At 30.8% G+C, this 17,835-nt stretch overlaps 2 protein-coding genes across 2 annotated transcripts in view; one reads left to right on the top strand and one right to left on the bottom strand.

Annotated features, from left to right (window-relative positions):
- LOC141403654 (ras-related and estrogen-regulated growth inhibitor) overlaps positions 1–17,835 on the top strand; it is a 222,209-nt gene that overhangs the window by 75,367 nt on the left and 129,007 nt on the right. The window contains exon 2 of the mRNA XM_073986394.1: positions 8,315–8,339. Within this exon, the coding sequence (XP_073842495.1) occupies positions 8,315–8,339 (25 nt within the window). The remainder of the gene's footprint in view (positions 1–8,314; positions 8,340–17,835) is intronic.
- The window catches only part of SP1173 (major facilitator superfamily domain-containing protein SP1173), an 83,815-nt gene that overhangs the window by 44,855 nt on the left and 21,125 nt on the right, over positions 1–17,835 (bottom strand). The window lies entirely within an intron of this gene.

Genomic DNA, 17,835 nt, shown 5'->3' with positions numbered 1-17,835 from the left:
CTTGTTGATCTCTGCAGGAGGATATTCCTGTACCAAAGCCATCAGTTTGATGCTTCACTCTTTGGTAGAATTTTCGGACTTCGTTCTGTCTCCTGTACATCTCGATTTTTTCAAACTCCCTCTTTTCCATTTCTCTCTTTTTCCTGCGGAAAAGACGTTTCTCCTCTCTCCTTTTCTCCCGATACCTCTCTCGTGCGCTACGCGTTGCTACTGATTGTAAAGTAGCCCTATATGCCGCATTTTTTTCTTCGGTAGCAGCACGGCACTCCTGGTCATACCACGGATTCTTTGGTGGAGGTCTCTGGTATCCAAGTACTGATTTTGCGGCTGTTTGCATGGAGTGGGCAATATTTTGCCATTGTGCTGATATGTTATCGGGACGAGAAGCGCTATCATTAAGCAATTGGGTCAGTTGAGTGGAATATGCTGTGGCTATCTGTTGTGTTTGCAGCTTGGCGATGTCCAACTTTCGTGTTGTGTCTGTCCCTGCTTTATTTGCAACGTTTAGACGGGTACGTACCTTTGCTGCAACGATGTAATGGTCCGAATCTATGTTTGCTCCTCGGAACGATCGTACATCCAACACGCTCGATGAATGTCTTCCATCTATCACAACGTGATCAATTTGATTTATTGTTCTTTGGTCTGGAGACAGCCAAGTGCCCTTATGAATATCGAGATGCTTAAATCTGGTACTGCTAACTACCATGTTTTTTGCCGCTGCGAAGTCTATTAGCCTCATTCCATTGTCTGATGTTTCACTATGTAGACTGAATTTCCCAACTGTTTGTCCAAAGATATTCTCCTTTCCAATTTTGGCATTAAAATCGCCTAGAACAATTTTAATGTCATGGGCAGGACATATGTTTCTTCTAAGCTCTCGTAGAATATATCTTTGGTCTGTTCGTCCTTGTCTTCGGTTGGGGCATGAGCGCAGATAAAGCTGATGTTGAAGAATTTTGCTTTAAATCGAATTGTAGCAAGTCTTTCATTCACTGGGGTGAAGCTGGAGACCAGATATTTTAACCTCCGACCAACTACAAAACCACAACCAAACTCATGCTTTGTGTCATGGCAGCTATAATACAATGCGTCACCTTTAGGTGTTGTTGTGACATCTTTCCCAGTCCATCGTATTTCCTGTATGGCAGTAATATCGGCTTTGTACTTTCCAAGTACGTCTGTCAATGCGAAGACTGCATCTTCTCTATAAAGAGTGCGAACATTCCAGGTGCAGATTCGCAGATCATGGTCCTTAAAACGTTTGCGGGGTTCGTCAACTTTAGAGGGGTTTGTTTTTCTTTTCTTTCGTTTTTTCATAGTAGGCTGTTTTTTTCTAGGGGAGGGTTACTAACCCGACGCCCAAACCCAAGTTTTTAACGTTCTTATGGGTGAACGCGCGGCACATGTTAGCTCACTACCTTTAACGGGTGTTAAAGGCAGTTCCCCAGGTGACACCACGGGGAGGTCAGTGTCCACTTGAGATGAAAGAGGGACCAAGATAAATCCTGGGCTTTGCCATGTTAAAACCGGTCAGGACCGTTCCTTGGTATCTTCCATCCCCTACGTTTTTATCAAGCACAATGTGAAATACTTTGATAAATATTTTTGCCAATATGTGAAATATTTTATCAGTTGTATTTTTACTTTGTGATCGAATAATTTTATCGAATTTTGTCAATATGACATTTTTTTATCGCCGGAAAATCGATACATTTTTCATTGAATCTTTGAATTTTTTTATCAAATGGCTAAAATTTTTTTCTGTGTAGATCTGGTTCGAATATGAACTATATTTGTTAACTACTTAGGGTACCTCCCACATAAAAGTTCATCATTTGTGTTTAAGAGCAGTTTAAGGTCTGTTCGAAGATCCTTTGGAAATGTTTACAGCGATATTATGTTTTCCGTGGACATGTCCATGCTTCCTGGCATACTGGTCCAAAAGTTGTACGATGACCCACTGAAATGACTAGTGGGCGCGATATCTATCGAAAAGATATGACTCCCAAAATGAGATAAGACATAATGGGCTATGTCGGTCCATTCCTTTATGTACCTCCTCTGCAACACTTTCCTAATCCTATACCATTAACAGAAAACGCTTAGGTATCCCTTAAAAATGTTATTATTTTTATATAGTTTTTTAGTATGGCAACTTTTTTTTTGCAAATCCAGTCTACTTGGAAATTTCTAAATCGATTTTAATGACTAAAAAAGTTTTTTTCATTCCGACGTACAAATTCAAATCTTTTCAAAATGGCAAATTTCACAAAATAAACATTAAATAGATGGCTGTATTTTTAAATGCGTGAAAACATGTGTCAGCTGGTCGTTAAGAAAATCCAAAAATTTGAAAACAGCAAAATATAAACAAAAAAAAAATCAAATTTAGGACAAAGTGCAAGAAAAGTCATACTTTGGTGATGTGCAAAAATAAATCTGTTTGTCCAATTTAAGTTTCAATATGAGACATACAAATTGTGAATTTCTATGCCAAGTTTATTGTTTTGAGATAACACATGTCATATGCATAAACGTGTTCTCAATGGAACATTTTATTATGGGTGGTGGGGTGATAAATTTTGTTCCAGTTTTGCATTTTGTTTTTATTTTTTTCTAAAATATTGTTTAGAATTTATGGATTAATTAAACTTGTTCACCAACAATGATTTAATTGTTGTTTTTGCAAATGTAGCGCCGCCATAGCCACAGCCTCAATAATTCTTCTTATCAGTGCAACGAAGTTCGATGGGTCACCACCGTTTGATGATGATTTCAACAAATCTAGGTGAGTCACAAATGTAGCACACAAATTGTGATAAGTTTAGTGGCAAGAAAATGTCGTGTTAGAATGTCTGATTTTAAAACGAAAATGTATTTGCATGAGGCAATAGGGTTTATATAAAAGACTGCCATCCTTAAAAGACTTGTTAAAAATTTTCCATCAATACACGCAGAGAAAAAAATATGATTGATCCAACAATATTCGAAGAGCAAAATATGTATTGTAAAGATATTGTCAAATTCCAAATGTAGTATTGTGATTCCAACAATTGGGTTTTGTTAAATCCAAAAATAGTTTTTGTCAACTGGACAATAGTTCTCGCTTTTCTTCGACAATTTTTCCTCTTCTCTCGCTATTCGATGCCGTGTTGAAAAAAAAAACAATTATGGTGAGTTTTGTTTGTATGACATGATGCCTTTATCTTTGTTTTTGTGTGTATGTATTACCAACAATGAGACTCTTGTTTTTATTTGTTTCTGTTTCGTTTCATTCTTCTATCTTCATTGTGCTTTGAGGTTTGGTGTTATCCCGGAGTTTGTTATGGTGTTTAATTATTCCCTTTGTTGTGGTGGGTGCTTGTGGCTTTTTGTTTGTCTTTGTTGTCAGCCAATGCAGCAAACCATGTATTGTGTTCATCAATGATTGCAATATTATACGCGACATTTATATCCAAGTTATGTGAAAAGTGTATATGAGAAGTATATACACTCAAATAAAAAATTTCTGGACTGGTTTTCTGGGTTGACAATACTTTTTGTAAACAAAATTAGATTATGATAGTTCCTACAATCGGTATTGTTAACCATTTTTACAATATTGCAGAAATTCGAAAGTTGCTATTGTTTTCTATGTTTGGAACAAAAGATGGTATTTTTGGATTTGGATTACAATGTTTGAACAAAACAAATACATTTTTGGAACCAAAACAAATATTTTTGTTCCAACAAAAGCGAAAAATATTTTTTCTCTGCGTGTAGGAGACATGACCTGTTAAATGTTTTCTATTTATAGAAGAAATTTATAGAAGTTGTTTTCAAGGTCTTCTACCCATGAAAGTTCTTCATCTATAGAGAGACCTTTGCTATCTACAAAACATTTTTTAAAGATTTTCCATCCATAGAAGACCTGACCTGTTAAATGTCTTCTATTCATAGAAGAAATTTTAAAGAAAATGTTTTCTACCCATACATTATATGATAAAGGTTTTCCATCCATGGAAGATTTTCATCCATAGAGAGACCTGTGCTATTTTCAAAACATGTTTGAATAATTTCTACCTATAGGAGACCTATTAAAGATTTTTTATCCGTAGAAGACCTGTTAAAGAAGTGAAGGGTTTTTTATTACACCAGAAACCGATCTCTCCAACCGTTGTATTTTTGATTCCCTCCAAAAAATGGCGACATTTTAATAAAATTTTACCATTGTCTAGTTGATATTTCAATATTTCACATTGTTTTTACTATAAACGATCAGAAGCAAATATGGAATCACATTGTTTATCTTTGTTAACTTATATATGTATAAACCAACATACATATGTATGCATATTACCATTTCAATCAAATAAAATATGCCCACATGCTTTAGAAAAAAATATCTTTATTTTTTTTTTTAAATAACAGATGGCAAAAACTTGTTATGGGCCATTTGTAAATTAGAAACTATTTTATTTTTTTTTTTCTATTTTTTCTATTTCTATAATTTGTTTTCATGTGTTAAATTTCCGTTAATTTCAATTCTTTAAGATTTCTTATCTTCAAAATGATTTAAACATTTTTCATCTATGACTTAATATACCAACATTGTGGAAATTTATTTAGCGCTTCGATTCAAATTAGAAGTAAATACTTTAACTAATCGAAACAACAAATAAAACGAACAAACATTTTGTAACAATTTCAAGCATCTGAAACTCATTATTTTGGGTTAATTGAGCAATTAATTAAAATGCAATTAACAAACTATTGTAAATTTCAATTGAGCACTAAATACGGTAACTCACAGTCTCTAAATATGGTTACAACAAATAAAACTTTTTCCTAATGTCTATTGGTGGAGATGGAATTTTTACAAACATTGCAATTTTTTTCAAACATAGTTATGCACAATTAATTTGCAAATATTTTTCGTTTTTTTTTTTTTTTTTTTTTTTTTTGGATAAATGCAAATATCTTTATTTGTAGTTAATGCCACAAATTGTAAATATATTTGCAAGAGGTCACGTAAAATAATAAAATACGGTTTCCAATGTTTTTTTATGATTTATGGTTGTTTAATTTTGGTTTCTTTTTGGAAGGTGGTCGGCAAACACTTTTGATTTTCATTTTATTTTGCAAATTAATATGTTTAACGGACATCGAATTTCTTTCGCACTTTCTTGGTTGTATGCACACGAATATGTATTTTGGATTTTTTGTGAGACTATTCATTCAATACCATTAACAAAAAAATTAATAGCCATTATTCACAATTAGTGGGCGAAAGACAAATTCATTAATTTTCATTGTGGCTATAAAATTATTGTACGTGTTTGTATTAAATTCAATTTTAAGAAGATAAATTTGAAAACAAATTTGACTCATGAAAAAATATTCTTAAAAAATCCACGCCTTTATATGACTCTTGAAAAAATATTCTTAAAAAATCCACGCCTTTAGATGACTTTTGAAAAAATATTCTTAAAAAATCCACGCCTATAGATGACTCTTGAAAAAATATTCTTAAAAAATCCACGCCTTTAGATGACTCTTGAAAAAATATTCTTAAAAAATCCACGTCTTCTTATGACTCTTGGAAAAATATTCTAAAAAAATCCACGCCTTCATATGACTCTTTGAAAAATATTCTTAAAAAATCCACGCCTTTATATGACTCTTGGAAAAATATTCTTAAAAAATCCAAGCCTTTATATGACTCTTGGAAAAATATTCTTAAAAAATCCAAGCCTTTATATGACTCTTGAAAAAATATTCCTAAAAAATCCACGCCTTTAGATGACTCTTGAAAAAATATTCTTAAAAAATCCACGCCTTTAGATGACTCTTGAAAAAATATTCTTAAAAAATCCACGCCTTTAGATGACTCTTGAAAAAATATTCTTAAAAAATCCACGCCTTTAGATGACTCTTGAAAAAATATTCTTAAAAAATCCACGCCTTTAGATGACTCTTGAAAAAATATTCTTAAAAAATCCACGCCTTTAGATGACTCTTGAAAAAATATTCTTAAAAAATCCCGGCCTTTATATGACTCTTGAAAAAATATTTTTAAAAAATCCACGCGTTTAGATGACTCTTGAAAAAATATTCTTAAAAAATCTTGGAAAAATATTCTTAAAAAATCCACGCCTTTATAAGACTCTTGGAAAAATATTCTTAAAAAATCCACGCCTTTATAAGACTCTTGGAAAAATATTCTTAAAAAATCCACGCCTTTATAAGACTCTTGGAAAAATATTCTTAAAAAATCCACGCCTTTATAAGACTCTTGGAAAAATATTCTTAAGAAATCCACGCCTTTATAAGACTCTTGGAAAAATATTCTTAAAAAATCCACGCCTTTATAAGACTCTTGGAAAAATATTCTTAAAAAATCCACGCCTTTATAAGACTCTTGGAAAAATATTCTTAAGAAATCCACGCCTTTATAAGACTCTTGGAAAAATATTCTTAAAAAATCCACGCCTTTATAAGACTCTTGGAAAAATATTCTTAAAAAATCCACGCCTTTATAAGACTCTTGGAAAAATATTCTTAAAAAATCCACGCCTCTATAAGACTCTTGGAAAAATATTCTTAAAAAATCCACGCCTTTATAAGACTCTTGGAAAAATATTCTTAAAAAATCCACGCCTTTAGATGACTCTTGAAAAAATATTCTTAAAAAATCCACGCCTTTAGATGACTCTTGAAAAAATATTCTTAAAAAATCGACGCCTCTATAAGACTCTTGAAAAAATATTCTTAAAAAATCCACGCCTTTAGATGACTCTTGAAAAAATATTCTTAAAAAATCCACGCCTTTAGATGACTCTTGAAAAAATATTCTTAAAAAATCCACGCCTTTAGATGACTCTTGAAAAAATATTCTTAAAAAATCGACGCCTTTAGATGACTCTTGAAAAAATATTCTTAAAAAATCCACGCCTTTAGATGACTCTTGAAAAAATATTCTTAAAAAATCCACGCCTTTAGATGACTCTTGAAAAAATATTCTTAAAAAATCCACGCCTTTAGATGACTCTTGAAAAAATATTCTTAAAAAATCCACGCCTTTAGATGACTCTTGAAAAAATATTCTTAAAAAATCCACGCCTTTAGATGACTCTTGAAAAAATATTCTTAAAAAATCCACGCCTTTAGATGACTCTTGAAAAAATATTCTTAAAAAATCCACGCCTTTAGATGACTCTTGAAAAAATATTCTTAAAAAATCCACGTTTTTAGATGACTCTTGAAAAAATATTCTTAAAAAATCCACGCCTTTATATGACTCTTTGAAAAATATACTTAAAAAATCCACGCCTTTATATGACTCTTGGAAAAATATTCTTAAAAAATCCACGCCTTTATATGACTCTTGGAAAAATATACTTAAAAAATCCACGCTTGGAAAAATATTCTTAAAAAATCCACGCCTTTATATGACTCTTGAAAAAACGCATTCATATGACTCTTGAAAAAATATTCTTAAAAAATCCACGCCTTTATATGACTCTTGAAAAAACGCATTCATATGACTCTTGAAAAAATATTCTTAAAAAATCCACGCCTTTATATGACTCTTGAAAAAAACGCATTCATATGACTCTTGAAAAAATATTCTTAAAAAATCCACGCCTTTATATGACTCTTAAAAAAACGCATTCATATGACTCTTAAAAAAATATTCTTAAAAATTCCACGCCTTCATATGACTCTTGAAAAAATATTTTTAAAAAAATGCACGTCTTTATATGACTCTTGGAAAAATATTCTTAAAAAATCCACGCCTTTATATGACTCTTGGAAAAATATTCTTAAAAGATCCACGCCTTTATATGACTCTTGGAAAAATATTCTTAAAAGATCCACGCCATCAAATGACTCTTGGAAAAATATTTTTTAAAAAATCCACGCCTTAATATGACTCTTGGAAAAATATTTTTAAAAAAAATGCACGTCTTCATATGACTCTTGGAAAAATATTCTTAAAAAATCCACGCCTTTATATTTATATGACTCTTGGAAAAATATTCTTAAAAAATCCACGCCTTTATATTTATATGACTCTTGGAAAAATATTCTTAAAAGATCCACGCCATCAAATGACTCTCGGAAAAACGTTTTTTAAAAAATCCACGCCTTTAGATGATACTTGAAAATTTTTTTCTTAAAAAATCTACTCATTTCCACGCCTTTATATGATCCTTAATTTTTTTTTTTAAATCCACGTCTTTAGATGACTCTTGAAAAATATTTTATTATTCAAAATAAAATAACAAATAATCTTCATCGAAATCTAATTTTTAGTATATTTTTTCAGCGAGAAAATGATTTTTTATGTTGTGGTAAGTAGATATATTTGTAATTTTATAATAACGACTAAAAATAAATTTTATTTCGATTCTATAAAAAACGTTCGTATTTGGTTATTTCAAACAGTTATTGATTTTGGATATTACATCATATAGACGAAGTAAAAAAATAAATTTAAGAATATAGTTCAATCTTGTTATTTCCAAACATATTGATTTACATATGACCTATACCACACACACTAATAATCGATTCAATTCTTTATAGTCACGTTAAAACTTATAAGCTGAGTGACCCTATATAAGGTAAAAACTTGTAATAGCTTAAGTATTTGTTTTTATATCCGGTAAATTGTATTTAAATCACAATATAATTTTACTTTATAAGGTTATTTACTTGTCAAACCTGTTATTAGCATTTGAAATTAAAAAAATAAATACCAAACAAATCAAACTCTGTAACAGTAATGTAGTAATGACATGAAAATGCTGCTGCTACAACTTACAAGAACATCGATCGCCTCTATAGTACTCACTGACTGACTGCCTGACAAATGATGTCATTATTCAATAGTTCAGTATTACAGAATTAATAAATTCAAACGTCATTTGTTTATATATGGATAGACAGACATACCTGAAAGAAAGGGAGAATAAATATAGAATTAGAATTAATTAAAATTTTAAAATTATAGAACTTGTTCTTACATAGTATTTGCTAAAATGTTTCATTTTAATTAAAACAAATGTTTATATACACTTCAACTATTAATAGATTAATAGTCGTTTAAAGAAATTTTTTAACATTCACTTAAAAACTGATTATTGTATTGCTTTTTACAATGTTTTTGTTGGCAAAGAGTTTTAATTTGCAGTAGTTATCTTAAAACAATTAATATTTATTGTAAGCAAAATAATGTTCGTTTCACGACAGCTATTAATTTTAGTATAACCTAGAATATTGCTAATTTATTATTTGAATTTTTTGTTTAATGTGGGATCTCAATACAATAAAACAGCGACACTATATCAGACAGTTAAGATAGGATATTTTGAGAGCAGAAAAAATCCACGCCTTTTGATGAGCCTTTAAAACATCCTTTAGACGGTTTTTGAAAATATATTCTTAAAAAATTCACGCCTTTAGGTGACTCTTTAAAATATATTCATAAAAAAATCAAGAATTTAGGTGATTATTTAAAAATCCACGACTTTGAAGGCCCTCGAAAAATACTTCTAAAAATTTACGTCTTTAGATGAACTTTGAAAAAAAATATAAAAATAATAGTTGTTCCACAAACATCCCTGAAGGGACAAGGTAGACTTCTCTCATGTCAATGAGTGCACCTAGATTAACATTAGAAAAAACAATTCTAAAAAATCCATGCCCTTTTAAGGATCTCAAAAAAATAATTCTAAAAATCCAAGCCTTTTGAAGAACCTATAAAAATTATTTTAAAAATCCATGCCTTTTGAAGGACATCGAAAAAATAATTTTTAAATTTTCAACGCCTTTTAAAGGGCCTCGAAAAATATTTTTAAAATATCCACGCCTTTTGGAGAGCCTCAAAAAATATTTTTAATATATCCATGCCTTTTAAAGGGCCTCGAAAAATATTTTTAATATATCCACGCCTTTTGAAGGGCCTCGAAAAATATTTTTAAAATAACCACGCCTTTTGAAGGGCCTCGAAAAATATTTTTAAAATATCCACGCCTTTTGAAGGGCCTCGAAAAATATTTTTAAAATATCCACGCCTTTTGAAGGACCTCGAAAAATATTTTTAAGATATCCAAGCCTTTCGAAAAATATTTTTAAAATATCCACGCCTTTTGAAGGGCCTCGAAAAATATTTTTAAAATATCCACTCTTTTTGAAGGACCTCCATAAAATACTTCTAAAAATCCACGACGTTTGAATTACCTGGAAAAAATATTTCTAAAAAAATACATCCTTAGATGAACTATGAAAAAATATTTGTAAAAAATCCACGCAGTTTGAAGGACCTCGCAAAAATATTTCTAAGAAATCACATCCTTAGATGAACCCTGAAAGATATTTTTAAAAAATCACATCCACGCCTTTTGAAGGGCCTCAAAAAATATTTATAAATTTCCACGCCATTTGAAGGGCTTCGAAAAATATTTTTAAACTATCCACGCCTTTTGAAGGACCTCGAAAACATATTTTTAAAATATCCACGCCTTTTGAATGGCCTCGAAAAAATATTTTTAAAATATCCAGGTCTTTTAAAGGATCTCAAAAAATATTTATAAAATATCCACGCCTTTTGAAGGGCCTCGAAAAAAAATTTAAAATATCCACGCCTTTTGAAGGGCCTCGAAAAAATATTTTTTAAATATTCACTCTTTTTGAAGGACCTCGATAAAATACTTCTAAAAATCCACGACCTTTGAAGGACCTGGAAAAAATATTTCTAAAAAAATACATCCTTAGATGAACTATGAACAAATATTTGTAAAAAATCCACGCAGTTTGAAGGACCTCGCAAAAATATTTCTAAGAAATCACATCCTTAGATGAACCCTGAAAAATATTTTTAAAAAATCACATCCTTAGAAGAGCCCTGAAAAATATTTTTAAAAAATTCACATTGAAAGACCTCGCAATAATATATTTACAAAAATCACATCCTTATATGAAACCTGAAAAAAATTAAAAATCCATGTCGTTTAAAGGACCTTGAAAAAATATTGTAAAAAATCCACGCCTTTAGCTGGCTCTAGAAAAAATATTCTAAATTCCACGTCTTTAGGAAGCTCTTCAAAAATTATTCTAAAAATCCATCCCTTTAGGTGACTCTTGAACAAATATTCCAAACAAATCCATTGCCTTGAAAATATTTTCTTAAAAAAACCTACCATTTAGATGATCTTGAAAATATTTTCTTAAAAAAATTTTTAATTAATTCTTAAAAAATGTACACCTTAAAAACTGAAAAATTAAGGCCCTCGAAAAATATTCCTCACAAAAAGTTCCAACATACTTAAGTACGCGATTTTAGAAAACGTTAGCTTTTAGACACCCATTTTAGTTAAAACTTTTATCATTATTGATAGCTTTCTTAGTTTCCGTTTTAATAAGGTGTATTATTCACTTCGAATAAATTGCAGTGCACATCATTTATCTCGTCAAACACGACTCGATGTCAACAGCAATCATTTCCTGAAGTTTCGCCAATTATTTCTTAGAACATTCAGCTCAAAAGAAGTATAGCTTCACCCTTCCATTCACAGACACCGGTTTTTGTTTCCACTTTTTTGTCATTGTTCCTGCTATTGATGGCAACAACCACCATTTCATTGTATCCTTGATATGCAACAATTGACACAGACCATAACAAACCGCATCAGACAACAAGAATCCGGTTATATGTTTCTTTTTTCCCTCTCTCAATTCTATAGACTTTCAAAGGAATACCTACACAACAAAAGCTACAATCCATTGTTGTTATTCAACACCAGATAGACCTACAAACAAGTCATTCTTAGATACAATGGTAGTACAGCCTTTTGGCCTTTTGAAATCTCTTTTCTTATTTTATTTTTGCGTTTTATGTTTTGTTTTATTATTTTCCCCTTTGTATTTTTTGTTATTTATCTTCAATTTTGATGGGGTTATGTTTTGAAAACATTTTTCAAGTTGAAGTTCAAAATCATTCTATGAGAATAAACAACAACAAACAGCAACAGCTGCAACAACAATAAGAAAATTGTCAAACAAGCAACATCCATGCGGAGGAAAGGCCAAGAATACGTAACGACCAACTTTTCTGGTCTCCAAGTTTGCAGTGGCAGAAAATTGTAAACAAACAATGGCTTTAAGTGACTTTAAAAACTGTAGGTACCTTGGATTTGTTACAAGGATTGTAACATTAATTTTCTGATAGAAGAATGACTACAGCTAAGCCTTGAAATAATTTTCTTTAAAAATCCTCGACCTTGGATGGCTCTTAAAAAAATGTTCCTAAAAAATGTCGACCTGGGATGATTCTTGAAAAATATTCTTAAAAAATCCATGCCTTAAAAAATCCACCCTTTGAAAAATATTCTTAAAAAATTGACGTCTTAAAAAATAATCACTTGAAAAATATTCTTAAAAAAATCCACGCCATTATTGATCCTTGAAAAAATATTCTTAAAAAAATCCACGCCTTTATATAACCCTTGAAAAACATTCTTAAAAAATCCACGCCTCTATTGATCCTTGAAAAAATATTCTTAAAAAATCCACGCCTTTATATGACCCTTTTAAAAGTATTCTTAAAAAATCCTCGTCTTTATATGACCCTTAAAAAATATTCTTAAAAAATCCGCGCCATTATATGACCCTTGAAAAAATATTCTTAAAAAATCCACGCCTTTATATGACCCTTTAAAAAGTATTCTTAAAAAATCCTCGCCTTTATATGACCCTTAAAAAATCCACGCCTTTGTATGACCCTTGAAAAAATATTCTTAAAAAATCCACGCCTTTATATGACCCTTGAAAAAATATTCTTAAAAAATCCACGTCTTTATATGACCCTTGAAAAAATATTCTTAAAAAACCCACGTCTTTATATGACCCTTGAAAAAATATTCTTAAAAAATCCACGCCTTTAGAAGACCCTTGAAAAAGTATTTTTAAAAAATCCACGCCTTTAGAAGACCCTTGAACAAATATTCTTAAAAATCCACACCTTTAGGACATTGAAAAAATATTCTCAAAAATCCACGCCTTTAGAAAACCCTTGACAAAAATATTCTTAAAAATCCACGCCTTTAGAAAACCCTTGACAAAAATATTCTTAAAAATCCACGCCTTTAGGAAACCCTTGACAAAAATATTCATAAAAAATCCACGCCTTTAGAAAACCCTTGACAAAAATATTCTTAAAAATCCACGCCTTTAGGAAACCCTTGGCAAAAATATTCATAAAAAATCCACGCCTTTAGGAGACTATTGAAAAATTTTTCCTAAAAAAATCCAAGCCTTTAGGAAACCCTTAAAATTTTTTCTTAAAAAATCCACGACTTTAGGAGACCCTCGAAAAAATATTCTTAAAAAATCCACGCCTTTAGAAGACCCTTGAAAAATATTTTTAAAAAATCCACGCCTTTAGAAGACCATTGAAAAAATATTCTTAAAAAATCCACGCCTTTAGAAGACCCTTGAAAAAATATTATTACAAAATCCACGCCTTAGGAGAACCTTGGAAAAATATTCCTAAAATATCCACGCCTTTAGGAGAACCTTGAAAAAATATTCCTAAAAAATCCACACCTTTGGGAGAACCTTGAAAAAATATTCTTAAAAATCCACGCCTTTAGGAGAACCTTGAAATAATATTCCTAAAAAATCCAAGCCTTTAGTAGAACCTTGAAAAAATATTCTTAAAAATGCTCGCCTTTAGGAAACCCTCAAAAAATTTTCTTAAAAAATCCACGCCTTTAGGAGAAGCTTAAAAAAATATTCCTAAAAAATCCACACCTTTAGGAGAACCTTGAAAAAATATTCTTAAAAAATCCACGCCATAAGGAGAACCCTGAAATAATATTCCTAAAAAATCCACGCCTTTAGTAGAACCTTGAAAAAATATTCCTAAAAAATCCACGCCTTTATATGACCCTTGAAAAAATATTCTTAAAAAATATACGCCTTTACACCCTTGAAAAAATATTCTTAAAAAATCCACGCTTTTATATGACCCTTGAAAAGATATTCTTAAAAAATCCACGCTTTTATATGACCCTTGAAAAGATATTCTTAAAAAATTCACGCCTTTATATGACCCTTTTAAAAGTATTCTTAAAAAATCCTCGCCTTTATATGACCCTTAAAATAATCCACGCCTTTAGAAGACCCTTGAAAAAATATTATTAAAAAATCCACGCCTTAGGAGAACCTTGAAAAAAATATTCCTAAAATATCCACGCCTTTAGGAGAACCTTGAAAAAATATTCTTAAAAAATCCACGCCTTTAGAAGACCCTTGAAAAAATATTATTAAAAAATCCACGCCTTAGGAGAACCTTGAAAAAATATTCCTAAAATATCCACGCCTTTAGGAGAACCTTGAAAAAATATTCCTAAAAAATCCACACCTTTAGGAGAACCTTGAAAAATATTCTTAAAAATCCACACCTTTAGGAGAATAATAAATAATATTCCTAAAAAATCCAAGCCTTTAGTAGAACCTTGAAAAAATATTCTTAAAAAACCCTAAAAAAATATTCTTAAAAAATCCACGCCTTTAGGAGAAGCTTGAAAAAATATTCCTAAAAAATCTACACCTTTAGGAGAACCTTGAAAAAATATTCTTAAAAAATCCACGCCATAAGGAGAACCCTGAAATAATATTCCTAAAAAATCCACGCCTTTAGTAGAACCTTGAAAAAATATTCCTAAAAATTCCACGCCTTTAGGAGAACCTTGAAAAAATATTCCTAAAAAATCCACACCTATAAGAGAACCTTGAAAAAATATTCTTAAAAAATCCACGCCTTTAGGAGAACCTTGAAAAAATATTCTTAAAAATCCACGCTTTTAGCAAACCTTGAAAAACTATTCTTAAAAAATCCACGCCTTTAGGAGAACCTTGAAAAAATATTCCTAAAAAATCCACACCTATAAGAGAACCTTGAAAAAATATTCTTAAAAAGTCCACGCCTTTAGGAGAACCTTGAAAAAATATTCCTAAAAAATCCACCCATTTAAGAGAATCTTGAAAAAATATTCCTAAAAAATCCACACCTATAAGAGAACCTTGAAAAATATTCCTAAAAAATTCACACCTGTAGGAGAACCCTGAAAAAATATTCTTAAAATCCACGCCTTTAGGAGAACCTTAAAAAATATTCCTAAAAAATCCACACCTTTAAGAGAACCTTGAAAAAATATTCTTATAAAATCCACGCTTTTAGGAGAACCTTGAAAAAATATTCCTAAACATTTCACGACTTTAGGAGAACCTTGAAAAAATATTCTTAAAAAATCCAAGCCTTTAGGAGAACATTGAAAAAATATTCCTAAAAAATCCTCACCTTTAGGAGAACCTTGATAAAATATTCTTAAAAAATCCACGCCTTCAGCTGAAGAATAAAATAGGGCCCCCCTTTATGTTGTTTGAAGTTTGCCATTTTAAGCTGTGATCGTTTAGGCTTGTCTCACTTCAGCTTGTGCTAAACTTCCCAGCCAATAAAACAAAGGCATATTCCAAAATAAGAAAAAAAAACTGGTTATGACCATATTAGACATTTTAAGGAAATCCACACAGGTTTTTGTTGTGATTTCTTGTGGAGTATGATTTGATTCTACTTCTGCTATTCTATGTGTCTGAGTTTCCTTCGTCCAACCCCTTATGTTAAATCTGAATGATGATGACGTTATTGTGCTGTATTGTCTTGATGATGTTCCGCCAAATGATGACGATGAGAAGAGGAAGCCTCCATGACAGCATAAAGCATTTGATGAACGTTTGAAGCACATTAATGACAGTAACAACAAATACATAATACAACAACAACTAAAGCAGAAAGTAATTCAATGCTTCTGAATGTCTTTTTTTATTATGTATGAAAACAGAGTTTGGGATCGGCACTGCTTTGTGTGTTTTTATTCTAAATTAGCTTGAAATTGCTTTCATCAATGCGATTGACGGAGAACAAGAAACTGAAGATTCGACAAAGAATATGCTTGGGAATTTAATCATATAAGCCTCTATTATGATGTTGTCTTTCAACAAATTGATTTTGATTTGGTTTAGATTTGGATAATTAGCCATATAATTTTGGGTTTTATTTAGAGATACATAAACATTCATACATACAAAACTTATAGATGTGAGTATTAAATTTGGCGTCATGATTAGTTAAGTTTGTATCAGTCTATAAAAACCTAGGTTAATATAATTTGGATCATCATTTGAGAGATGGCTTCTTCAATTGTTCTCGACATTAAAAAGTATTTGTATGTGTGCGTCTGTCTCATGCTCATGTTTCCTTTATACAGTTTCACTTTTCACCAAAGCTCTTCTCTGATTTTCAACAAATGAGTAACGCATCAAAGTTAGAAATAAATATGAAATAATTTTCGAAGTAAAAATCAGCAAACGTTACTCACATTTGTAAGATTATCCTTGTCTATGTACTTAAGTCCTGCCTCTATTTATATCAGTGAATAGTAGTCATCACCATCCTTTACAATTTTTGTTGTTCAGACAGACAAACTATTACTCAGCCAAATAAAAGGAAAAAAAATAAACTTAAGAAGACTATTGCGCCTTGATGTCTCCCCTTGTCCATTAATATTCCAACTTATTTTGCCCTCTGTTATTATAGTTTACTATGTCAGTGTGTTGAAGACCAAAATTACAAGGAAGTAGACAACAAAATTCTTAGAAAACTAGGACATTTTTGTTTACATTCCTGTACTGGAGCACCACCACAATTGAAGGAAGGAAGGAAGGAAGTTCGGAAGAGAAAAAAAACTCAAGGAAATTGTATTGGGAAAATGTATTTTTCTTTGTCTGAGTCAGAGTATGGAAAATTAATAGGGGAAATAGGAAGAAACTAGCTACTAGACTACATATATCATGTGACTTATAAAGGAAGTACAATTTATTGCCTTTTGACACATAAGATGAGAGATAAATATTGGGGAAATTTTCGTGAATCAGTGGCTTTAATGAAATATTATGTTTGTGGAATACTTGTTAATAAATTTTAAAGTGAACTTGGAAAAATATTCGCAAAAAAACACGCCTTTGGATTACTATTGGAAAAATATTCCTAAAAAATCCACGCCTTTGGATGACTCTTGGAAAAATATTCCTAAAAAATCCACGCCTTTGGATGACTCTTGGAAAAATATTCCTAACAAATCCACGCCTTTGGATGACCCTTGGAAAAATGTTCTTAAAACTTTCACGTATTTATATAACCCTTGAAAAATATTCTTAAAAAATCCTCGCCTGTTGGTGGCGTTTGAAAAATATTCTTAAAAAATTCTCGCTTTTAAATGTGCCTTGAAAAAATATTGTTAAAAATCCACGCCTTTAGATGTGCCTTGAAAAATATTCTTAAAAAATCCGCGCCTTTAAATGTGGTTAGATTGTTGTTTGAATATTGTTAAAAATCTGCGCCTGTAGATGTGCCTTAAAAAAATATTATTAAAAAATCCATGCCTATTGGTGGCGTTTGCAAAAAAAAAAAAAAAAAAAAATATTATTAAAAAATCCACGCCTATTGGTGGCGCTTGAAACAAAAGAATATTCTAAAAAAATCCACGCCTTTAGATAGGCCTTAAGAAATATTCTTAAAAAATCTACGCCTTTGGATAGGCCTTGAAAAATATTCTTAAAAAATCCACGCCTTTAGATATGCCCTAAGAAATATTCTTAAAAAATCTACGCCTTTGGATAGGCCTTGAAAAATATTCTTAAAAAATCCACGCCTTTAGATAGGCCTTAAGAAATATTCTTAAAAAATCTACGCCTTTCGATAGGCCTTGAAAAATATTCTTTAAA

Source organism: Musca autumnalis, unplaced genomic scaffold (assembly GCF_047663935.1).
Source record: "Musca autumnalis isolate F117 unplaced genomic scaffold, ASM4766393v1 scaffold_4, whole genome shotgun sequence".
Classification (NCBI taxonomy): Eukaryota; Metazoa; Arthropoda; class Insecta; order Diptera; family Muscidae; genus Musca; species Musca autumnalis.
Note: the sequence above shows the minus strand (reverse complement) of the source record. Positions and strands in the feature narration are given on the sequence as shown.